The sequence below is a fragment of the Argopecten irradians genome, chromosome 7 (assembly GCF_041381155.1).
Source record: "Argopecten irradians isolate NY chromosome 7, Ai_NY, whole genome shotgun sequence".
NCBI lineage: Eukaryota > Metazoa > Mollusca > Bivalvia > Pectinida > Pectinidae > Argopecten > Argopecten irradians.
The window spans coordinates 28,618,879-28,645,916 of record NC_091140.1 but is presented as its reverse complement, the minus strand read 5'-3'; the positions used below and the strand labels follow the sequence as shown (position 1 = coordinate 28,645,916).

At 35.9% G+C, this 27,038-nt stretch overlaps 1 protein-coding gene across 1 annotated transcript; it reads right to left on the bottom strand.

Annotated features, from left to right (window-relative positions):
• Positions 1 to 392: 392 nt before the first annotated feature.
• On the bottom strand, positions 393 to 17,376 carry LOC138327122 (probable methyltransferase-like protein 24). Its single transcript, XM_069273106.1, has 4 exons — positions 17,294 to 17,376; positions 4,852 to 5,055; positions 3,842 to 3,980; positions 393 to 1,083 (listed from the first exon to the last, which is right to left on the bottom strand). Exons 1-4 carry the CDS (start codon positions 17,374 to 17,376, stop codon positions 775 to 777), a joined length of 735 nt encoding a protein of 244 aa, XP_069129207.1. The 3' UTR covers positions 393 to 774.
• Positions 17,377 to 27,038: the final 9,662 nt, after the last annotated feature.

Genomic DNA, 27,038 nt, shown 5'->3' with positions numbered 1-27,038 from the left:
ATAATGTTAATCATTTGAACAATAATTGGTGTTTAATCGTGTATATATATGCCTAATTAACACAAAAAGTAATATAAAATAATTTATTTCGCCTTTGGTGCATGCGCAATCAGTACTTCATTCCATATAGGATATAGTGTCACGGAATTTTTTCGGGATGCAATTAATTATTTTTCATATTTTTAACTTGAAGTAAAATTATAAGCTCAAACTTTTCAATGGTGGTAATGGTGTAAAGTAAGTAACTTTTGTAACTGGAGAAAAGTACTAAATCGTCTGCTCCTGTTTTTAATAGTGAAAAAAATACCATTTGTCAGCGGTGGAGCATCTTTAAGTATTGTCGAAGTGAGCCCGATATGTAAATTGCTAGTCAATAAACACAATACATGTATAAATATACACAAAACACTGTATGCAATGGAGACTATCCATATATACATATTTTGCTGTTTAAATGATGTCACGCCAAACCAACTAAACTAACGTACAACAAGCTGTAGGACATGATGGAGTTCACAGTTCTGAATGTTATAACATAATGTTAATGCAATGTTCAAAGTCTTCTTCAACGTTAATTGTTACGTACAAAATGTAATACATTAAATTAGATATAAGCGATAAAAACACCAAAAAATATATTGGCGCTTTATTTCTAATATGTTGAATAAAAAAACACATTCAAGAAGAGATATTGCGAATGGTGTAATTATATCCGAAAATTACTTTTTGTAAACTTAATTATACAACTGTACAATATTTAATAGACCATGATAATTACAACTTTCTTAAATTTGTATTGAGAAAGTAGTTTTCGTTACACGTCGATAGCTGCCTTCCCGTTACGGAGAATAGAGTAGGGTTTACACCTTTAATATTCGGATGCGACCAAAAAAGTCGGAACCCATGCTCATAAAGACCGCGTAGAGGTATCAATTTTGACCTTATATCCTCTTTGAAATTAGGTCCGCCATGGAATTCAAAGTCGAGCTGTCGAATGTTTTTTAATACACCAGATGTCACCATGCTTGATATTACACCAAACTCCATAGCCTCAATATCCATTTTCAAGATATCAATGATTTTCTGTAAATAGATAGAAAAGACATAGATGTATATTATTCTTAACTTAAGCTTTTCTTTATTTTTCAAACTGACTTTTTTATGTGTATAATGCTATAATGCTAGGTCTTCGTCAGTATGACATCTTATTAGTTTGTCTATGATATGTTTCATGTATATTTTAAATGTCACCAAGTGACTATTTCATACAAACCATTTTTTGTTGTTTATGTCACAAGATGGAGGAAGCAAAAATACATATTCTCTGTGTGCTGTTGATTTGAAGGTCTACATTTGGATTTTCTGTCAAAATTGGACTCCGCTGATAAGTATATGTGTACAATTTGTATCCATATATATTGCGATCCAGGTATTGATCTGCATATATATTGCGATCCAGGTATTGATCTGCTATACATATGCTCACTTATATAATTTTATTTTATTATAACATCCGAAAAAGACATTTAGATGAACTTTCTGAAAATATATATCTGTAATGAATTTTTTGCGCACAATTGTATGCAAAGCGATCCGTTATTGTCGTAACAACTATCAACATAAATTTTCTTGTTCTGATTCTATATGCAATTTATACAGATAAATATATTTATGCTATATTTTCGAATCTTATGTAAATCGAGTTCACCTGAACCGATTTAGACATATGGCTATATACATGTACCTTGAAAAACAAGTAAATCGAGTTACCCCTATACCCATTTAGGTAATTAGCCAATCAGAACATATCATTCTGTTACGTGACAAAACAAAGAATAAATTTGGCTTTGGAAGATTAGTGCTCGGATTTCCCACCATCCCACCCATTTTCACATGTTTCTTTCTCCTAACTATCATACTTTGTCATGTATTTCTGATATTAACCTTTTTCTGTGATAATTTATACAATGAATATTGTAACAAGAATTGTATGTTGATGGCATGTTTGATGCTCTACCTTTTTGGAGATATTAGACTGATATTAATAAAAAAAATCTACATCTCGATGATTACAATGAATGATGTCATGATTAAATTACTTTTATGGTACCTGTCCTTGTCCACGTTTGATCCCCGCATTTACTCGCCCTATTGTAATCGCGTTCTATACTTACCAGTCTGTGTCCATCTTTGGCCCACATTAAGCTACAAATCCTATATTTATGAGCCTAGCTGATAAAAGAATGTATATTAACCAAACCAACCGTAACAATACAAATTCTTTTTGTTACCATTTTTGACTCATCGAAAAAAACTATTCATTCCTATAGGCACATGTTTGGTATACCATCAGTTACTAAACAGCTTTTTGAACACCATTATTCAAACCTTTGTGTCATATTTGAACACTATTAGTCACACCTTTGTGCCACATTTGAACACCATTATTAACACTTTCGTGTCACATTGGAACACCATTATTCATATCTTTGTGCTGCATTTGAACACCATTATTCAGACCTGTGTGTCACATTTGAACACCGTCACTCACTCATTGGTATCACATTTGAACAACATTATTCACACCTGTGTGTCACATTTGAACACTATTAATTGCTCCATTTGTGCCACAATTGACACCGTCAAACACTATTAATCACTCCATTTGTGCCACAATTGAACACCGTCATTCACACTTTTGTGTCAACAATTGAACACCGTCATTCATACTTTGTGCACATTTGAACACCGTCATTCAACACTATTAATCGACACCATTTGTGCCACAATTGAACACCGTCATTCACCCGTTTGTGCAACAATTGAACACCGTCACTCACCCGTTTGTGTCACATTTGAACACCGTCATTCACCCGTTTGTGTCACATTTGAACACCGTCACTCACCCGTTTGTGTCACATTTGAACATCGTCACTCACCCGTTTGTGTCACATTTGAACATCGTCACTCACCCGTTTGTGTCACATTTGAACACTGTCACTCACCCGTTTGTGTCACATTTGAACACCGTCACTCACCCGTTTGTGTCACATTTGAACATCGTCACTCACCCGTTTGTGTCACATTTGAACACCGTCATTCACCCGTTTGTTTCACATTTGAACATCGTCATTCACCCGTTTGTGTCACATTTGAACATCGTCACTCACCCGTTTGTGTCACATTTGAACACTGTCACTCACCCGTTTGTGTCACATTTGAACACCGTCATTCACACCTTTGTGCCAGATTTTAAACATATTACTCACCCGTTTGTGTCACATTTGAACACTGTCACTCACCCGTTTGTGTCACATTTGAACACCGTCATTCACACCTTTGTGCCAGATTTTAAACTATTACTCGCCCACTTCGTGCCACAATTGAACACCGTCACTCACCCGTTTGTGTCACATTTCTTTTCTTCCTAACGTTTCCCTTGACACCGCCTCACTTTTGGTCTTCGGTTGAGCGCTCGCCCCTGTGAGGTAGGCTCTAGGATGTCCCCTGGCCGAGACACCCCAAAGTCTATAAATTAGCGCTCAGCATACAGGGAGTGGGACGACTGGTTGGCCCGTTGTCAGTATAATGTGACCGGGTGGGGTGTGTTGGTTAGTCTCTTTTGCTGCATTCTTCAGTCATATAGCATTATAAAAAGGGCAGCAGTTCCACTATATAAGAAGACACAACAAGAACATACCGTATTCTCTCAAAACACGCACCTCGCATTTTCCACTCCCTACATACTGCCTACATGGAATGCTGCCTTACATAACCCTGGATGATAATAGGAGGTTAATAATTCAAACAAATAAGAAAACATTTGAACATAATTACGCACCCCTTTGTGGCCTAGCATCTCTATAATTTCAGCCATATTCATCATATCCCATTTGCCTCGTTTTCCTTTTGGTTTTTCCCAAAGTCCAAGATTGTGAAATGTGATTTTGTCTGATCGTTTATGATCCTTTAGACCGATGCTTTAAAGAAAAAGGAAGAAAGAGAAAGTTACACATCAAGGTACCCATTAGTGTTAGATGTCAGAAAATGGTCAAACTGCCATCTTATTTTTGTCTTCTTTATGGTAATGGACCCTCCTTCTTCCCTATTGGTTTTTCATCAGCAGTTCTCTAAATGTTTTCAAAATGGTATTATTAATTTATATTTGACCAGGCTAAGAGATCGATTCTTAAAAACATTTTTACTTTTCAATGCTTCCTGATGTTGATAACCAAAACCATAACATACATTTAGAATGTCTAAACAATCAAATAGGGCTTTGTAGAACGGAAAATAGATCATCTTTAAGGTAAGATTAGGTTGTTTGTTGAAATTACACTCTTTGTGATAGAAATAGAAATATTCATGGCTGACCTAGGCAACAATTTTTCAAATACTACATAAAATACACAAAACTGATCTAATATTATTATTTTGTCGACGTTTTAACGAAACCAACAAAATATTCTATATAAAAGAACATGTCATGGTATTTAATTGATAAAGTAATCTATCGACAATCTCTACTAAGTGTAAATGAATTAAGATAATAATTTCGATACTTCACGTGTGTTTTACAATGTATATGTTAAATGTGTGCAACTGATTAAGAGTTACTTCCCTTTACTTAAAAAATGCATGTTTGTATTTCTATATTTCTAATATGCCACAAAATATTTCCTTTCAGTTATATAAAGATACTGAATTAAACGATATTTTTATATATTAAATGTTATTTTTTATCCACAAACTCTAGATATTTTAAAGAATGAATGCTCATAGGCTTAGACTGATATTCGATTACATAGGCTATGCCATTATATGTCAATAAAAATGGGAAACACATCTCACCTGGGATCAAATGAATGGACTTCACAGCCATAGACTCTAGACACTTCGTCATCAAACGTCCAATCATTAGCTACTCCAAACGAGTAGACAAGACAGGACCGACTGGGTCTGTTTTCCGGGTCATCACATACCTCCCAGCCACCGTCATCAACATCCCCGATACGGACCAACTGCTTACAATGCACTTGTGATGATAAGAGTAGCCTGTACAAGTAGTTAAAACATAATGGAAATTATCCATAATGGGCTTTTGGTGAGGTTAATATGTTGTTAAGAAGACCTTATAAAAGACAATAACGACCGACGACGTAGTCATCTTTCATCATTTTAGACGATACCAAGTAGTAATAGATTACCACATTGACCAATCCAAGCGTTTTAAACGTTTGATATAAGATTTGGTTTGTTGTCGGTGTAATGTAACTCTCTTTCTCAATTCCATTCCTGTCTGACCAATATAAAAATCTGAGCATTTGCTACAAATAAGTGCGTATATGACATTTTTGGATGTACAATTCATATTAGTTTTAATTTTGAAATTAAAACCATTTTTGAATGTATAATTTTTACACTCTATAATAATATCACATGTTTTGCAACGCTTTTGCATACATTTAGTGACAGAAGTATTTTGCATTTTCGAATCAAATTTTGACGCACATAAAATACGTTTAAGGTTTTTAGGCTGACGCTTGCAATTTATTATTTTCTTGTTAGATAAAATTAATTTCATTCTGTCGCTATTTTTCATGTAATCTTCACAACCTTTTACAATTGGAAAAATATTGTAGTTGTTTGGATTAAAAGTACTGACAAAAGGTATTATATTGCTTTTGGATTCCACTTTATTCGTTTTCCTTAAATGAATAGGTCCTTCTTTTTTTGCTCTTTCAACTCCATAATCTATAACTTCTTGCGGATAATGCTGTTTGCGCAGATAAAAAACTAAGTTCTCTAAGCGTTCAGCTAAAATAGTTTTATCACTTACGATTGTGATTAGACGGGACGCTAAATTAAATGGGATATTTAGCTTTACATGCCTTGCATGATTTGAATAAAAATCAAGATAGTTATGCGAATCCGTCGGTTTACAATACAAGTCAGTAGTGATTTCACCATTTTTACTATGTACAGATATATCCAAAAACGGTAGTTTTACTGTACTAGAATCCATTGTGTACTGTATATCAGGATGTAGCTTATTAAGTTCTTGAAATAATGTATTTACATCTTTATCTGATTGCCAGATTATAAAACAATCGTCTAAAAATCTGATGAAATTCCTTCTTAAATAATCAGCTTGTTCATTGTCTATTTTCCCGATGTTTGTGTAAAGCATTTCCTCTAGGTAACCAAGAACCAAAGTAGCATACGTAGGGGCAACCTTTGTCCCCATCGCTGTACCTTTACATTGCCGATAATATGAATTATCAAAATAAAAAACACATTTCTATTCAAAACTATTTTCAAAGCTTCCAAAATAAAGTTTTTACTTACTCGATTGTGAATTAAAGCAGGGTGTTTTTCTAGCCAAAAATTGACTGCTTTTAAACCAAGTTCGGTAGGAATGTTTGTATATAAACTAACCACATCAAACGAAATCAATTTGCTACCTGGTACAACCTTTTTTGGTAACCTTGTTAAAAAGTCAAAATCGTCTTTAACAAAACTCGGTACTGTAGGACAAAGTGGTTTTAAAATGATACCTAAAAAATGACTTAGACGTTGTGTAACGCTGTTAGATCCACCGACTATAGGTCTGAATTTTAAGTCAGTTGGACAATGTATAGTAATATACTCAGAATTTTGTTCTTTTATAGCATTAGCAATTTGACTGCTTTTATGAATCTTTGGTAAACCATAAAAGTAACTAGTTTTAAATGAAAAATTTGTTAAGTAATCTATTTCCTCTTTAAGAAGTTCACCGCCTTCTCTGTTAACCAAGTTTACAATTTGTTTAAAAGTCATCTCATCCTGTTCAGAATTACATTCGTTATAAAATTCTTCGTTGGATAACATTTCCCTAATCTTTTTAGCATAGTAGTCAGTATCCATGACAACAACAGCGCCACCCTTATCAACCTCCTTAATAATTATTGTCTTGTCTTGTGCTAAATTTTCTTGTGCTTTTCTTAGTTGATAAGACAAATTACTTTTTCTATTTTGTATAGGAAGCGGATGTTTCTTTAGTCTAGATATGGTTTCTTCTAAAACAATATCGTCACATTTAGGTGGATTATAAGTAGACTTATTTCTCACAAGTGGTAAATTTTCTGTGGACTGATCGTAATTGTCAGAAAAATATTTTTCTTCCAATCTAAGTTGTCTACAAAATCGCAAAACATCGCATTCTAATTCTTTCTTATCTGATTTTGGAGTAGGACAAAATTTGAGACCTTTTTTAAGCAAATTAATTTCATGTTCCGTTAAACTGCGCGATGACAAATTGATAACTTTTGGTAGTACCTGTTCAGTCAATGAGTCCTGGTTTTTCCCCCGCCTTTCATTTGATGATGGCGCTTTTCTAAAAAAGAACGTCGCGAAATTCTACCAATATATGTCGTACCATCTGTTGTAACCGGAAGCGACAATGGCGGTGACTTCTCCATTTTTTTCCTTGGTCGAAGGATTCTTTTAGATGCTGGTGTAGTACATGTATTCTTTGCCGGTGCTTGGTGTTTTGTTAATCTGGTATTGTTAAGTTGCTTAAGCCTTGGAGATGGTGATTTAACAGCATCGGAATAAAAAAGTGGACTTTCCGGTTCTGCTGTTGTCTCTAGTTTATCTTTTGCAGTCATTCTACGTAGTTTCTGATCCTTTTGTTGTTGTTGACGCGAAGGTGTCGTTTCTTTGCTCGACACCAAATTAGTCCCGTAGTTGTCCACATATTCATTGTACCACTCTTTATACATATATATACATTTCAGTTCTGCAAGATCATAGGGTTCAGTACATATTTCTGTCACCAAACAACCATGCCATTATGTTTAAAAGTGTAGTATGTAGTAGCAGCGATGGTTTGACAGGATTCGAGTCCTTTTGAATTTGTCAGGAAAATGGCGGCTGTAGATTATAACATGTAATGGCATATATGGGACGTTCCAATTGATACCAATGTACATATTCAATGTTATAATGTCATCTGAACATAGTGGGAATATTTTTTTAAATGTTTTATTTAAGAGGTAAATATGTTTCGTTGTGTTCAATGTACCTAATAGTATAATAGGCGTATTTGAGATGATTGAAATGCCTTCCTATATGCTATATTTGCATCATGTAATCTACAGCTGCTATTTTCCTGACAAAGTCAATAGAGATGATGAAGAGAAATCTAAAAGGAGATATTACAAGGAGATAAAACCTATAGAACACATATCAACGAACTAACAAAGGGAATGAAGATATTAGTATTCGCTTTACACTTGACAAGAACGCCAAGTGCCAATACATCGCTCAAAAATCTGTTGCAGCACTTGTATCCGAAAATTCAGAAACTACAACAGAGCAAATTAGACATGGCGAAACAAATATGTGAACTTAACAAGGGGGCCTATGGGTCTTAACGGTCATCTGACTATTGGCACAATACCAGGTCGCTTGATCCGCATCATGCTACAAGTCCAATATCAAGTCTCTAGACCTCTTCGTTATTAACAAGAAGTCTAGTTTAGCCTATTTGATTCCTGTTTTCACAATTTGGATTGGCCTTATGCCTTATAAGTTATGTGCAAAATTTCATTGAAATTGCTTCAGCAGTTCTGGAGAAATCGACAATGTAAATTGAGGCACTACGACGCACAACGGATGACGACGGACAAAAGGCGATTAGAATAGATCACTTGAGACTTCGTCTCAGGTGACCTAAAAACTCTGAAAATGGTATGCACCATTACCTCGAAGAGAAACGCGTTACTATATAATTATTTTTTCTCGTTTTCGAAAGGAGCTGGAAACGAACTGCCTAGGCTCAGGTAAATGTGGTTGGTGACGCACACAACAAACTACAAGACCCATCCTTCTGGCCGGAAGGACATTCTGTTCGTCCGTGTCTTTCAAAGAATGTTTTCATCAACGAACATGAACAATATGTTTTGGAACATAGAATGTGTAATGGCAGGTACGCCGTACCTCCTAAAATGCCCTAAATGATTATAATAGTGTAGTTAGTGGTTTGTCTGAACACTGGATAAGAGAAATAATAACCTGTCATTTTTCGATACTTATTACTCATTGTAGGATACTCAAGTAATACGTATAAAATGTACATGAGATATACCCCATTCCGCAATAAAAAGCATAAATTTCGACAGGACATGATTGTGTTCTTTACAATAAGAATAAATGTTCAGGAAATTGTGGTTAGCAGTAGCTCTCGCATTGTATGTGTATAGAAAGATTCAAGAGTCTCGATAGGTAACTATATATTCGTCTTTTCCGACATACATGCCAAGCGTCATCATAGTTACGTGTAGATGTTTTAAATAGATCCTTGATTATATTAGAAATTTCTAGTGACCGTTGTATCATGTAAAAACGGAGGTTTATAAACATTTTTAAAATTTTAGGTATAGCGATGTATATGTGAAAATCAGCGGTGCACCGTTATATTTCTCACAACGGAAATACTAGCAGTGAAGATCCACTCTTTGTTCGAAATGTTTCTTTATATTAGTAACTTCTCTCTCGGTAAATGTTCAGACCGAAATGTAAAGGTTCAGGATATACATTGGCCGTTCTCAGGAAACTACAATGATTGAGCATATTCTTCTTGAATATAGTAAGGTAGACTAAGTTGAAAGGTCTTTGCTAAGGTCCCTAGACGAATGTGAAATCAATACACTGAACACCTTCATGTATATGTATTTGTTTCTGCAAGGACTCCAAGAATTTTTTATTAAACAATCTAACGATGAATTTGTTAGGTACAATTAGAGTAATACTGTAAAAACGTCGTCGACCTGTCACCGTTGTTGATTATTATTACACTCTAAAATCTGTTTTGTTGAATGCTTCAAAACGTATTTGAGAATGTAAATGACAAGTAAACGTTTGTTTATTTGTTTGCTCAAACGTCTTATTAACAGCCAGCGTCATGTAAGAACGTCCTCCCATATATGCGGTGTGTGTGCGTTATGAAGTGTGTGATGTAATGTCGGACGCTGCCGTAGGGCGTTAGAAATTTTTATAGTGCTATATCACTTAAGCACGCCGCCGAAGACACCGAGCAACAACCCCAACCCGGTCAAATTATACTGACAACGGAGCGATCCAGTGTTGCTATGGTAACCAGGTCACTATTCATAAGTTTTGTAAACTGGTTATTAACTCATAACTGAAGGCCAATTCTGTGTTCATTACCTGGTCAATTGTGTAACCTATGGAATGTTTAAAATTTGACATATCACATTTCATTTCAGAATATTTTATTGTCAGATGTTACAGATAATAGGAATTGGACAACAGGCAACACGCCTATACACACCCTCTCCTTACATACTTAACAGTAGATACAAATTAATATTGAGTATATATATAAATAATCTGAATTGCTATATTTAGTTAATGATGATGATATCCTAAAACATCAAGCTAGATATGGATAAACATCATGTACAAAATGTTTCCTAGTTCATATCATTACGAATAGAACAACAATGATTTTACAAGATATTCAACGAATTCAACGAAATCTATTCAACAAAATCAGCGAAATGTATTGGTATCTCTGACAAAGCACTGAACATTATCCAATATAACTTTATTAATAATTAATATCGTGTCCTTTCAGAGCCATGCAAAAATGTTTGTGTGTCAGTGGTATATGATTGTCAAGTTCCAAGATGGAGTTAAAAAGGAGCCGTCTAGGGTTGACGTATAAAGGACAGTATAGAAAATAGTGTATACAATCTTCGTTTTGAAATCCACATAGGCAGGCTGGACTGTCACTGAGATGAGAATTAAAGAGATCCGTATTAAGGTTACTAGCAAAATTTTCTCAACTGACATAATAAAATATTTGACATACGATCACCATTATATTTGAAAATATCGGAACATTGAGCTCTATTATCAAAGATATATAAAATATTTACTGTAAAACTTTTGATGGATCTAACAGATGACACTGTAGAAATGGACAGGACGGTTCGTTCCACTCGGTCATAATAGACGGGAAGAAGCTGTTTTTATATAACTGGGTTCTAGCAGCAGGAACATTAAAAAAATCTTTAATGTCGAAATTTGTGATTATCACTTATATTTAAAGAGGGCTGTAATAATTCATAAATATGAGAAGGAAAAATTTTTATTAAATATATTGAAAACAAGTTTTATATTTCGATGTAGATGTCGTTTATAGAAGTGGTACTAGGCCAGATTTCTTTATAAATTATTTAGCGTGGACATATCATCATATTTACAGTCAACATGGAATACGAAGATGAAGGAGCCGTTTGGTTGTTACTCACGTATACTCATACATGGTAAGTAGCGGGATATAAAGTAAGGCATTGTTCAAAGTACACAAAGGTCAACATTTGATACTTTAATCAAACACATTTTGATTTTATCCAGTAACTGAAAGCTTGGCAGTGTAAAAATAAAGTAATGGCCGACATTTTAAGATCAATTCAATACCAGTTATTGTACACAAATATGAATATCTTTTCAAATAATCCTGGTCGAATCCTGTCTGAAAAGAATGGCTTATCAAACACGGAGAAGAGCAAATACACTATACACCTAGTGACATGGCTGTTTGAGACATTTTTTTTCAATCGGGGATTCGAATAAGAAGCGATCATTAAATAGACTGTACATAGAGATTTAACAGCGATATTTAAAAATGTTAATAGATCATTAGGCTGAGTTTTTCACACAGACTGAATGTTGTTGTTTGAACTTCTGCCAATGTCCTGACTATTTCTAAAAACATGAAAATTGGAAATAAAATATCAATTGAATCATTGAAGACGCCTGTTCGTTCCAATTCTATTTTAGAGAACATTTCACTAAATAATTTTTACTTAGACCACAGTGTTAAAGTTTGTTAAAGTTTGGTGATGCATTATTAAAACAATTGAATATTAGTTTTAGCTACTATGTTCTATAATTTAAGCTTGTCTGGGAATAATTACTATTTACTTGTCAGAAAACATTTTTACTTTTGAAATTCATAATTAACCAGCCAATCAGCGACCGGGTCAAAAATCTGTCCTGGGCTCAATGTATACACAGGGGCCATTTCGAAAGTCTTTTTATTTATTTATAAAAGTGGTAGTTTCTGCTTAGCGCTTAGTATAACGGAAGTGGGACGACTGGTTCGCATGTTGTCAGTATAATGTGACCGGGTTGATTGTGTTGCTTTGTGTCTTCGGCGGCATGCGTCAGTGATATAGCACAATAAAAAGAGAAATAGTTCCACTATACAAGACACAACACGAATATACCCCTAAACACGCACTTCGCTTTTCACACACGCTACCCACTGTATACATGGGAGGCCGTCCTTACATGACCCAGGCTGTTAATAAAAATTATTAAATTAATTTTTTTTATTTGAAAAAAAATAGGACGTTAAAATAATCCAAACAAACAAACACACAAATTTTTATTTAGTTGGTAATGTTCCTTTTACGAGTTGCTTCCCCGTTAATAGTCTAATTCATAACACGAGCTATCGTGCAGTAGCTGGCAACATCTTAACCTAATAATGTCTAATGGCGAAATATTTTCATGTCGCTCAAAATATCTCTACGCTTATCCATTACTATAATATACCTGTTTTCTCTAATAACTATATAATAAAATTTAACCTAATACCCAATGGGAAATACCAAACTAAAGTAATCGGATGGGTTGTTCTTGTACCGTGTCATTAGCGACATGTTTCGGTAAGATTAAAAAGTGTTACACTATAGTATACAATACACAATAGTTACACTTTTAACACAAAGAGACACAACACGACCATTCTGCAGTCTCCCAAATTACGTACACGCAACACACACGGATGTAATAGGGCGTTAATAGACCTAATCAAACATAAGTCTAATTTGAGTAGATACTTCCACTTTTATAGACTGTGTATCTCGGCGAGGGGACAGCAACAAGGGCCTTAATTACAGCTTCATATTAGCGCAACACTCATCGTTTCATCAACATTGTGCATGAGTTTTCTAGTGGGTTTTAGCAAAATCTATTTCATCCTATGCAACTTTTTTTTTTTTTTATTAAATCAACATTTACATTTTGTGTTTTAGTTTTACTTGCCTTTGTTATCCTGATCTTTCAGATACAGTCCTTGTTTATATCATGATATTAATGCCTGCCTTGTTGTTTGGCCCTAACTGACCTTAGTTGTCTATGGGCCGTAAAACTAAAACAAACTAACAAAATTACATCGAACATTAAACTGAAGGTCAAAAGTGAGATAGTGCCAAGGACAACGTTAGGAAGAAAAATAAATAAATAAATTGGACAGGGGACAAAACTACCGTGGTCAAAATAAAGGCAGTGTCCAGGGAAAACGTGTCATTATTGGACCTCTGATGGCCTTTGACCGATATTAGTTTCTAATTTTTTATGTTGATACCGGGGGGGTACTTGGTAGAAAGAGTCACTTGGAACACTTTCGAGTTATGAGGAGATAAACAGGGAGGTCAATTTTCTGTTTTAGCCAATATTTACGTGACCACATAATACTTTTTATCCCCCGCCCAACGAAGTTGGCGGGGGATATACAAATGGGTTCCGTCCGTCCGTCCGTCCGTCCGTACGAATGGTTTCCGGAGCATAACTCTAAAACCAGTAGAGATATTTCCACGAAACTTCATACATACATTGGTCTTATGGTCTAGTAGTGCCTTTTGCTATTTTTAGGTTTTCATATTTTACATTTTTTCCGTAACCATGGAAACATTGCTGAAAAATATCATATTTTTGTACCAGGTTCGTTTCCGGAGCATAACTCTAAAACCAGAAGAGATGTTTCCACGAAACTTCATAGACACTTTGGTCTTATGGTCTAGTAGTGCCTTTTGCTATTTTAAGGTTTTCACTTTTTGTACTTTTTTCTGTAACCATGGAAACATTGCTGAAAATGGCAGATTTTTGTGTAAGAATCGTTTCCGGAGCACAACTCTAAAACCAGCAGAGATATTTCCATGAAACTTCATAGACACATTGTTCTTATGGTCTAGTAGTGCCTTTTGCTATTTTTAGGTTTTCACTTTTTGTGCTTTTTTCTGTAACCATAGAAACATTGCTGAAAATATCATATTTTTGTAGCAGGTTCCTTTCCGGAACATAACTCTAAAACCAGCAGAGATATTTCCACGAAACTTCATAGACACATTCTTTTTATGGTCTAGTAGTACCTTTTGCTATTTTTAGGTTTTTAATTTTTTGCACTTTTTCCGTTACCATGGAAAACATTGCTGAAAATAACATGGTAAATGATAAATGTTACTTTGCAAAACTCCACCCATCTTTGTGTATATAGTCTAATATAAGTGTCAACCTGATTCAGCAATTGCAGCCCCGCTCTACTTTAATTATACTCCATCTTTCTTTAGCTCAACTTCCATTTTCCTGGGTTTTTTCCATACACATAAGTCTCCACAATCACACTTACTTCAGCTTTGATATCTCCATTGGCGGGGGATCTGAATGACTATGTCCTTGTTTTCATACACATAAGTCTCTACAATCAAACTTACTTCAGCTTTGATATCTCCATTGGCGGGGGATCCGAATGACTATGTCCTTGTTTTTTAATTGTCATGTACTGATATTTTGAATATAAGATTAAAGATGCTCCACCGTCGACAGAGCATGAATTATAATTCAACAATAATTGAACAATAATTAGTTTTTAATTGTGTAGTCTATATATATGTCCAATTAACACAAAAAATAATTTAAATAATTTGTTTTGGCTTTGGTGCATTCGCAATCAGTACTTCATTCCATATAGGAGATTTTTTTTCGGGGTGCAACTACTTATTTTTCATATTTTCAACTTGAAGTAAAATTTGAAGCTCAAACTTTTCAATGGTGGTAATGGTGTAAAGCAAGTAACTTTTCTAACTGAAGAAAAGTACTCAATCTTCTGCGCCTGTTTTTGATTGTGAAAAAAATACTATTTGTGAGCGGTGGAGCATCTTTAAAGATGTATGGTCTGTGACTTGTTGTATTTTTGGCATAGAAAAGGTATTTAGAGTGCTCTACATATTTTTCTCCGCTTCTCTAAGTTTTAAACTTTCGATATTTACCGAGTTTTGTAAAGTTCGCATTCGCAAAGTTGTTAAACAATTAAATTGAAATATTGATTTTTAACGTGTTCACGTTTAAAATAGCTCGGAAATGTCCGAACTGTTCCGATCTATTCAGATCTGTACGAGTATTGCCGATATTGACCAAGTGATATGGCTTGGAAGGTTCCGATCTATACGGGTATCGCCGATGTCGGTCACGTGATGCAACTCGGTTTTCCGATATTACCCGAAAGTTTGAAACATGGCGTTGACTGTGGCGGTTCTTTCAAAACGTGGGATATTTCATGCGACATTTACCGCCATGTCAATAGTATTTTGATGATTTCATGGATTTGAACCATCATATATAAGCATCCATATTCACATATTGCATGTTTTATGAGAGTTTGTGATGGTGAAAATTACAAGAAATACAACTTTAAGAAAAATTACCAAAGTATGTAGGCCTATTATCAAAAAGGAGATCATTGTGACCTAATTCTGTAAAACATCCAAAATGCTTTATTGCTACTATTTTTTGCCTTTATATACGTAGGACCGATGTTTATACCAGTTACTAAGTGTCTTCCTAAATGGTTGGAATCTTTCGATTTAAGAAAAGCTTCTCATTTTTTAATGATTTGGTTGCAAGTCTTCTTGTGCATGTCCATACTATTTACTCAATATATCAAATATATCTAGGTAAATATATAAGATATTCGTTTCACTTTTTACTTTTTCCCACCAAAAGTTGACATAAACGGTATTACTTTTAAGTCATAATATCGAATTCAAAGGTCAAACGAATCATTCTTCGGGCGATAATTCCTAACTACTTTAAATACAGATGGATATACCATATATCGAGCTTCAACATTGGGCAGCGTTACTGCTATTTGCATGATGTAATTAATCGGGTCATGTTGGAATTGGATCAAAATAGCGGCAAAAATATATTTCAATTATCCAAAGGGATGTCCCAAGGTGATAACATTAATGCATCATTTTAATTAACGTGATACACAAAAGTTTCTTCGAAAGCAACACCAGTAGTAGAATGTATTGGTTATATTTGGTTAATTACATTATGGTGCATATAATACTAAATAATTGTGCCTGCTAAGCCTTTTATACAGGATCGTAAAAGGCGACTAAATTTAGGATTTTTATTTAGTTTTCTTCCTAACGTCTCCACCCCACCTCACTTTTGGCCTTCAGTTGAGCGCTCGCCCCTGTGAGTAAGGTTGTGGATTCTGTCTCCTCATGGCTACAGCCAACACATCGCGTGGAGTGTGCTTGTCGGGTGTCTTTAGCGGTATGCTAAAATGCGATAAAAATATAGAATTGCATGATCGTAAAAGGCTATTAACCTTTATCTTATTCCTGACAAAGATTGGCAGTTTCTGACCGACAAAACATACAGTATAGTGTGTTGTGATATTTAAAACATTGCCGTACTAAACAAAAAGGAGGAGTTCGGTATATAATAAGCTCGACAAAATTATCTTTGGGGGCCAAAAAGCGTCTAAACCATATCATAATCTTTAATTGAATTATGTCCGTATATTTTGCATGGGTTAATTCCGGATTAACGTTGTTTCGGAATTTATTCTATTCTTGGACTGTATAGCGGTACCAGAACGTCTTTGCCTTTTTGACGACAGAGGGACCTTCGGCTTACATGCATTAACCCTTGGCTAACTACTTTCAAATGTTTTTTTTTTTAAATGTAATATTTTGCATCTATACAAAGTTTTAACATTCTATCATGGTTTGATATTACCAGTTTCCCGGTCAAATATGCTTTAATAAGATTTTTGAAAGCATAAAAATATACAATAAAATGTACTTTTTTCAAAAACATAATTTCCTTTCCAAAATAGTACTCAAAACATTTGAAAGTTACTGAACTTTTGTAACATATCAAAGTTATTCTCCTGTATTTAACCATTTAAGAAAATATCTAAAACCCCTTACGCCAATACAGAGGTACATCTACCGATTGTAAAAATAGCAGAGTTGCTAATTGTTTTAATATATTTCTGGCGATAAGCAGACGTTGAATGCGGTATAAAACTGCAACATTTACATGATAAGTTTTGTTCGAAGCTAAACTAGACGTTTGAACTCCATAATTGCAACGATACGATACGACTTCAAGAAAAGTAAAGTCGATTGCGTACTTGGAAAAGCACATTGCCCAGGGAGGTTTGATCGAGTCAATGTCTATGCTGTCGTACGAGTGATCCGTCATAAACAGATTCATTTCGCATTCATCAATTGTGGGAATATTTGGTGTCGTTATGTATCAAACTGATGTCATACATAGACCAATCCCTTGCATTCATAAAATATTTTTAAACTAAACCCTTTAATCGCAACATCTTGCAGTAATTTCAGGGCCATTTAGTTTGTTTGGTTTATTATTTGATTATACTTATGTCCTATTAATAGAAATGGTCATACAAAGGACGGCCTCCTGTGTAGTGTGTGCCTCGGGAGACTGCGGTATATTCTTGTTGTGTCTTTTTGTATCACAGGTTTACGACGCACAAAAAAATACTAAAAATACTGAAAGGTTGTTTACTTAGCCCTGTATCCCATTTCAAGAAGATGGGGTAATTAATTTTAAAATGATCTGAACACCAAAAATATTATCCGATCTGAATATTTTTAGCTTATATTATAAACAATTCCTTACTGGTCACTATGGTATACGATATGATGGGATTATGGGTGAATTTTATTTCATATCGAAAATTGAATTACGAGGATTCGTGTAAAAATCGTTAGTCGGAAAAGCACACGCTACATCCCCAGGTCACGATTCCCTAATGAGCACAGACCGAATGAAATCGCCATCTATTCAACGAATGCATCCCTGAAGTGCAGATCCTCAATATACTCTCACTTACTTATAAAAATTACACATTGGTATCCCTTAGCTATCCCCACGCTCCATTTATTGTCATTGGTCCGCTCGCTCCTAGGAGTCAATCAGAGAGCTTGCATCAAATCGGAGATGACAGACAAAAAATGGCCGAGATCGGTGATCGTCTGTTCTGCATGACAATAAATGGAGCGTGATCTTGTCTCAAAAGTAAGGTACCGCAACGTGCATTAGCGTATTATATCGTAAGACAACCTAGATCAATGTACAATGTAGCATGTCACTGTGTGTCAAAAGGTACCTCAGTGTATTTCTACCATTAATCAAACTCCTAAAATAAGCGTATCAAAGCGTACGACTTTCGGATATGTCCGACCGTGTGCGCGCTGGGAAATCTTGGATTTTCCGAGCCGCTAAATGTTGAAGCCTGGAGAGTTTTTCACTGTCACATATTTTGATATTGCTCCATGTTTCACAGCCGTATAACATAGATGGTAAAATGAATTTCTTGTATAATTTAACGGATGTAATGGGGTTTAACCTACAGCTTTTGTGTCCAACTCCACAAACAGAGAAAAGTGATGCGTGGGATGCAGCTTTTTTCTATTTTCTTCGTGCATGACAAGTTTGATATATTTGATATGTTCGTTTGTTATTCCGTCGATTCCTGGGGCCTTACGTAGTTTGCTTTTGTGTATAACGTCTTTAACTTCATCGAATGAAATTTCACGGCTCAGTTCTCCACATTGTACATCACACATTTCTTGGTTGTTTCTTTCGTCGTCTTATTAATTGCCAAAACAGACGTATATCACAATCAGCTGCCTCATCTAGTTCCTTGTTGATAGTTGTTTCATAGTCATTATAAGCTTCCTCATGCATATTTCTAAACTGCCGTTTTGCATCTTTCTAGTCACGGTAGGTATTGTACTGGATTCCCCTTGGTCTCCAAGCTTCTATCCATATTTTCCGTTTAGCTCTGGCAATTTTATGAGCTACACGGACATCTTTCGTCCAGTACGGCTTTTAACACAGAATTGTATTCCGAGTGCGAAATGAATTGCTGAGCTGAATTGGTTAATATCAATGTCAATTGTTCGCTAAGCATTTCGATGTGTGTCGTGGCATCAAGATGACTGAAGTCAGACTGGTTGTTTATTTCGGAATCAACCAATAATTGATATGCAATAAGGTTATCTACTTTCGCCTTCGACCAAGCAGGATTAGACGTAACTTGATTAAACGTTTTGTACCTTACAATATCAAGTTGATATTGGGCTACGATGGAATGATGATCAGATGCTATCTCAGTATCTTCAGTAGAAAAGACGGTACAGGATGAAACACGATCTTTAAATATGTCTTGTATCAAGATATAGTCTAAAGTTTGTCTATTTGAAGTAAACGTATGGTCGTGTCCGCCACATAGGGGCGTTTGGTTAAGAGCAAACATGGTATGGTCAGATAGGAATTTATGGGAGATGTCCGATTTCCGTTTCGTATTACTCGTCATAGAACAGGACGTTTCATATCGCGCATTTAGGTCCCCGGCTATAATGATATTCCCCTGTCAACTGAATTGGGTATATAAATCATCCAAGTTCTCGATTTCCTCCAAATAATCAGATATATTATTGTCACTAGGCATGTAAACTCCGATATAAACAATCGTTCAGATTGCTTTCTAAGAAGTTCAATGCCAACTATTCGATCACTTAGGGATATTTCAAGATTATTTATACGAAAAAACATATCCTTCCGTGCGTGCCATTATTGCTACGCCACCGCTATTTTGCTCGGCAAGTCCTGCATTTGGGTAAGTAAAGTAGTCAGAATGTAAATTATGTAGATAATGAACGGAATATGCTGTAAGTTTGTGTTCCGTTATAACAACAATGTCACTTTTCAGGGAATCAATCACATTACAAAGACTCAATGCCGACGATAAAAGGCCACGTACATTCCATGTTAGAATAGAAAGGCTCATGACAATTAATAATGAAAACGGGAAAAAGTTCTCTGAAATCCTAGTATACGTTGCTGAATGTGTTTTCATTTTGATGAGACGCGAAGTTGTCCATGTTTCTTTCTTCGATTTTTAACCTCCAATCATGTTCGCTCAGCCAGCGGCGGCATCGAATTTTTCCGTTCCAAGAGCCAGGCGATTCTATTATCACAGTATCTTCCGGTATGACATTAATTTTTGCCGATTTCTTATTTGCGCGGTTTTCGAACATCACGAGATGTGTAACCGTTATTCCTTTCTCGTATAAGAAGTGACCAAGGTCTTTTTTGGTTGATCGGGGATCAATGTTGCTTATGTAGTAGCGGGCATTACGCGTGCGCCTTGGTGCTGCAGCAAAGAATAAGTCATCAGTATCAGATTCAGTAACGGGATGTGCGTGGGGCACATTTCTGTCTATACAAACTGGTATTTTGTATTCTTTGGTCTTTTTAGTAAGATCCGGTTTATTAAGAGAGTCATTTTGAATTGGGTTACATACATTTTCCTTGTCTTTTACAACACTGTGCCTGTTGAACCGGTTTTTTGCTGTACTGGGTTACACGTATTCAATTCACGTTCATTCGAGCGTGGAGCGTACATATATCTTTCGATTGTGGGCTACGAGTATGTGTGACATTCTCCTTCGTACTGGGGCTACGTACGGGGGCGACGGGATTTTTTTGAGTTCTGTTTTTGAATTATTTATACGGTCCGATAATTTTTCTATCGTTTTCTGATACACGGAATAGTCGAATTCACCAGAGAGACTCGTAGCTCATCGGAAACTATTTTATTAAATGAATCATATCCTGCATGTTTGGAATTAACCACAGTTTGAAGTCGTTCGACGTTTAATTTCGACGTTTACATTTTACAATATAATCTTACCATATTATCATTTTCCCCAATGGCCTTTACGATTGGCTCTCTAATGCATGATCGTAAAAGGCGACTAAATTTAGGATCTTATATTTTCTCTTCTTCCTAACTAACTTTATCCTTCCTACTAATGCCTCCCCTTGGCACCGCCTCACTTTTGGCCTCGAGTTGAGCGTTCGCCCCTGTGATGAAGGCTCTGGGTTCTGTCCCCTGGCCGAGACACACCAAAGTCTATAAAAGTGGTAGTTTCTACTCCTGCTTAGCGCTCAGCATACAAGGAGTGGGACGACTGGTTCGCCTGTTGTCAGTATAATGTGACCGGGTGGGGTGTGTTGCTTGGTGTCTTCGGCGGCATGCTTCAGTGATATAGCACTATAAAAAGGGTAACAGTTCCACTATACAAGAAGACACAACATGAACATACCGCAGTCTCCCAAAACACGCACCTCGCACAACATACACGCAACACACAACGCATACATTGGGAGGCCGTCCTTACCATGACCATAGCTGTTAATAGGACGTTAATTATTCAAACAAAACAAACAAAAACACAAAAAAAACTAATGCCATAATTAACTTGTTGAATATGTTAGATACACAAGAGGACATGTGGACTTATTTATTTAGATCCCTCACAGAGATTTTTATTCCATGGCAGTCCACAAGTATTAGGGGGGAGAATTAATGTTATAATACATTCTTGAAAGTTGGCTTCCTCATGCTACCGAAAACAAAACCGAGCGCATTGCAAGTACGCTATTGTTGTGAATCCTATGCAGACAAATCCGTCCTTGTCCCTCAAAAGTAAGGTTACCGCAACGTGCATTAGCGTAGTAAACCATCGTAAGACAACCTGATCTCTACCATTAAACTACCATCTTAAAAAACAGGCGTATTTTACAAATAGCGTATTTTTCTACCTTTGTTAATACCCACATCATTACACCTAATTTAGCGTATATTACAACCTTATAGCGTATCCAGTGTACCATGGCTTACTTCCACTCTCTTATTTTTTTAGATACACTAAGGAAGCACTAAATAGCACAACACTTAACATAGCACTCAAGTATGAAACGGGGCCTTAAGAAGGATTAGTCGAGTTTTTTCTTCTGTTTTTATTTATAAAACAAATAGAAATTTAAAACAAACTCAAAGAGACTAGTGCTTTCGTCTGTGTATTGATGGCTTTTCAGAATCTGAATCATTCTGAATATTGGATGGCTTTTTAGAATCTGAATCATTCTTAATAGCCAACAGGAAATGGGCATAGCGAAAGCACTGAGGGATGTATCATTGTTTTTGATATTCTTATTATATTTCTACACTCCATCTTTACTTGCATGTTTTTACTACATATAGTATTCATTGTGTTTATTGAGCAAGGATAAAGTCACATCTGATAAGTTTGTATCCTTCCAAATGTATGTCTTGTCCTCGTATAGGTAATGAACATTATTTTGAAAAATAAATTAATTATAAATAAATAAATAAATAAATAAATAAATAAATAAATAAACAAACATAAGAACTTACAGTACAAAAAAATCCTGTTGTAACCAAGACATATTTTTATGGCACATACAATTAAATTGTCCTTTAGGGCTAGGAGTGTTAGGTTTTGTTTGCATATCTTCCATAATGAAAACTTCGGGATATGTAATATATGCAATTTTATGAGTCATAACTGCAATAAAAAGGAAGATAATAATCGATTGATTGTAGAAATAAAAACAGTTTTACTTACTTGTTGAAAGGCATTACTGCAATAAAAAATTAAGATAATAATCGATTGATTGTAGAAATAAAACAGTTTTACTTACTTGTTGAAAGGCATTACTTCCGTTTCCCGATATCTCACTGAAGTTTAGTTAGTGTGCATATACCGGTCCACAAATATGAACTGAATGTATACCGGATTTTTATCGTATATTATATAACCCTAACCACTGACCTGATCATTAACTTTGTCAACAACCTCCTACAATTTAGCCCAATCTGATTAAAATACAGATCCTTATTATCACTACGTTGGATAAGACGATTTCAATTAATGGTGTAAGGTGTAGAAACTGCATTTGCTCTGAAGTCACGTGGTATAAAGGTCATCTGGACGTGACCACCTACGGGATATTGTCAGATCCGCTATTGAACGGAGTGGTTATAAGGATCTGTGTTTTAATCAGATTGAATTTAGCCTAACATGTGAAGATGGTTCTTACTCTTTTTCTTTCTTTCTTTTTTCTTCCTTCCTTTCTCCCCCCCCCCCCTTTTTTTTTTATAAAATCAACATTTTATAATGTGTTTTAGTGATTACTTTCTTTTTCTTATCCTGATATTTTAGGAGCAATCATTGTTTATATCCTGATAAGTTTGTTTAATAAGCTTAGTTGTCGATGGGATGTAAAACTCAAACAAACAAATGGTAGGCTATTCAAATCGCCTTTTGTCCGTGCTCCGTCCGTCCTTCCGTCTGTCCGTTAATAATTGTTGTTAAAGATATTTCTCAGAATCTACTGAAGGGATCCGTCTCAAATTGCATATATAGGTTCCCCGATGACCCCGTTTGCGCATATTACATTTTTGGGATCGATCGTTTAACAAGATACCTGACCTGCCGCCATCTTGGAATTTGATAATTGAAGTTTTGTTACCGATATTTCTCAGAATCTGGTCAAGGAATCATTCTCAAATCTCATTTGCATGTTTCTCTAGGGCCCTTGTTTTTCATTTTGGGGTCGATCTTGTCAACAAGTTGGCCGACGGCCCGCTATCTTGGTTTTTGATAATTGATTTTGTTACTGCTATTGCTAAGAAAATATTGAAGGGAAATTTTTCATATTTCATACATAGTTTATAGTTCAAGTTTGAAAAGCAGAGAAAAAAATCCCTCTTTCCATTGAAGGACATATATCATTCTTTGATGGGCGCCCAAGATCCCCCTGGGATCTCATATAACCAGGGTCCATCCCGAATACAGAAAAATATGTTCAAAATGTAGACACAGTGGCCGCTGCCATATACTCGAGATATTGGTAGAAAGCATCATTAAATAAACTTTATGCCGCTTTTCAAACTGCTGAAGAAATAAAATTCTATCGATCATCTGGTTTGTTATGCCAAGAAATGTTCTAAATACAAATTTTATGTTTAATTCCACAAGAATTTGAAAGATTTACATCTAATTTCCATGTTCTGTTGCCTTTTCCCAAAAATGTTTGAATATGGTGACATTTTATGGAGAACTATAAAGGAATCTCTGCTTACTCCAACTGGGTCGACTCCCGTCGCTAGTCACCATATAAACTCTTCCCTTCCGCCAAGGATATTTCTTCCCAGGCAACAATCCATGCATAACTCTATGACTAGTAGCGATTATTATGATTTTACACTATTTACCCTATTTGGCCCAACCTAGGGGGTTGGAACTAAGATTTATATAAACATGTTCCTATTCCCCAAGGATGTTTCTGGCAAAAATTATTGACTATCGATGCATAACGCTATGAAACATTGTGATTTAAAGGCTTTACCTGTGTTTTACACATATTGGGTTCGGACTCTCCTGCCCCAGGGGAGCCAGAGCCAAGGTTTAAGGATATTACATTTACATAACAACAGAACCGATATTCTAACGCCTATATACACACGTATCCATGCTCTGTGTTAATTGTTTATTACACGCATCAGGTAGGACATTTCATAACTTTCTAACATTTTGAACATTATGTAAGACGATACAATGTTTTCATTGGTGCTTCATATATAAATGAGGAGTCATTTCGAAAGTCGATCTCGATTTCCGTCTAGACTCCACATGGTCACGTTGTATTGACAGTCGTCTTGCCTATTAATAGGTATTTCTTTTATTCCCCCAATATATGTATTATATTATTTTCACGTTCCTGGATCATTCGTTATCATAGCTGTATTTTTAATGTAATCATACTATGATAAATATAACACATGGAATAATTTTCCTGAATTACGGAAACCACACAATGATCCTGACATCACACTCAATGGAATTAAAATTTCAGTAGTTGAATAAACTAAATTTCTTGCACAAATATTTGATTCGAAATTGTCTTTTGTTCCACATATCAAACATCCGAAGGATAAGTGCTCGAAGGATCGGCTTTTAGCTCCTATCTACAGATGCTTGACCCTATACAGAATCGGGGACTGCGTCTCGCAATTGGAGCTTTTCGAACAACAACTGTGAAGAGTCTCCATATGGAAGCTAATGAGCCATCTCTAGACGACCGACGAAAGAAATTATCCTTACAGTATGCTGCTCAACTGAAATCCAACCCCAAAAATACCACATTTAACCTTGTCTTCAATCCACAACATCAAGAAATATTTACACAAAATCAAAAGCTCATACCAACATTTGGCATAAGAATTTCAAAATTTTTGCCGCAACTAAATATAAATTTCGACACCATTGACGAGTACACCGTACCGGATGTACCACCATGGCTCATTCAAACACCTGATATAAATTATCACTACATGAGAGGGCAAAATTCAGTGCATTACTCGAAGAACACAAATCCTCCTTTCGGGAGTGCATTAGGGCTTTCCCTGACCTTGTTCAGATCTACACTGACGGCTCGAAAGATAGTGATAATGTTGCGGCAGCATGCTGTACATTAATCACTGCTCCTCTATCCGACTTCCAGATGTTGCCTCCATTTTCTCTGCGAAAGCATGTGCTATCGGTCTGGCGCTTGACCATATCGAAGAACACCGCATTGAAAAGGCAACTCTCATTCGGTCCTGCAGGCTTTGAAATCAAGGAACCCTAGAAACACATTAATCCAAAATCTTTTGATCCGAACATTTCGATTATCTTCTAAAACTCAAATTACTAATCTCTGGATTTCCAGCCATGTGGGTATAAAGGGGAATGAAATGGCCGATAAAGTAGGTAAGACTGCTCTTCGCCTAGCACAAACAGATTTGAAACTACCTTACACCGACTTTTTATGATCGTAAAAGGCGACTAAATTTAGGATCTTATCTTTTCTCTTCTTGCTAACTGACTTTATCTTTCCTAATGCCTCCCTTGGCACCGCCTCACGTTTGGCCTTGAGTTGAGCGTTCGCCCCTGTGAGGAAGGCTCTGGGTTCTGTCCCCTGGCCGAGACACACCAAAGTCTATAAAAGTGGTAGTTTCTGCTCCTGCTTAGCACTGAGCATACAGGGGGTGGGACGACTGGTTCGCCCGTTGTCAGAATAATGTGACCGGGTGGGGTGTGTTGCATGGTGTCTTCGGCGGCATGCTTCAATGATATAGCACTATAAAAAGGGCATCAGTTCCACTATACAAGAAGACACAACATGAATATACCACAGTCTCCCAAAACACGCACCTCGCTCAACATACACGCAACACACCGCATACATGGGACCGTCCTTACATGACCATAGCTGTGTAATAGGACGTTAATTAATCAAACAAACAAACTTCAAACCTTACATTCAGTCAGCCATTTAACACCATTGACAACAAAAGTGGTCTACAATAAACTGTTTAAAATACAACCTACACTTAATCCTAATCTGTCAAGTCGGAGAGACCGCAGAGAGGAAGTTGTTCTCTCTCGGCTCCGAATTTGGACACACATATTTTACATATTCCTATCTATTGAGAGGGGAGGACCCTCCTACATGCCATGCATGTGATTCTCCTCTCACATTGGAGCATGTTTTATTGCATTGTATTGCTTTTAAACACATACGAGATAAGTACTATGATGTCACCGACATACATACTTTGCTCCATGCCGTGAGACATAATCGTATTTTCAACTATCTCAAAGAGATCGGCATTTTCAACAAAATTTGAACGTTTTCTCATCTTAACTTATATTCATATCAACGCAACACTCATCGTTTCGTCAACATTGTGCATGAGTTTTCTCATGTGTTTTAGCCAAAACTATTTTATCCTATGCAACTCCTTTTATTAAACCAACATTTACAATTTTGTTTTAGTTTTTACTTATTACCTATTGTCATCATGCACCGTCCGTCGTCGTGCGCCGTCCGCCGTCCTCGTCCGCCGTGCGTAAACTTTTCATTCAAACGACTTCTTCTCAATAACAGAAAGACCCAGGGTACTGACATTTGGCCTGTAGCAT

Bases quoted from the DNA above. Each gene is read 5' to 3' on its own strand.
- LOC138327122 (XM_069273106.1), bottom strand. From the start codon at position 17,376: ATGAATCTGTTTATGACGGATCACTCGTACGACAGCATAGACATTGAC. The intron at 3,981-4,851 runs GTGAGATGTGTT...TTTTCTTTAAAG, and splicing joins GTCCATTCATTTGATCCCAG to CATCGGTCTAAAGGATCATA. The intron at 1,084-3,841 runs GTGCGTAATTAT...ATCTATTTACAG, and splicing joins AGATGCTAGGCCACAAAGGG to AAAATCATTGATATCTTGAA.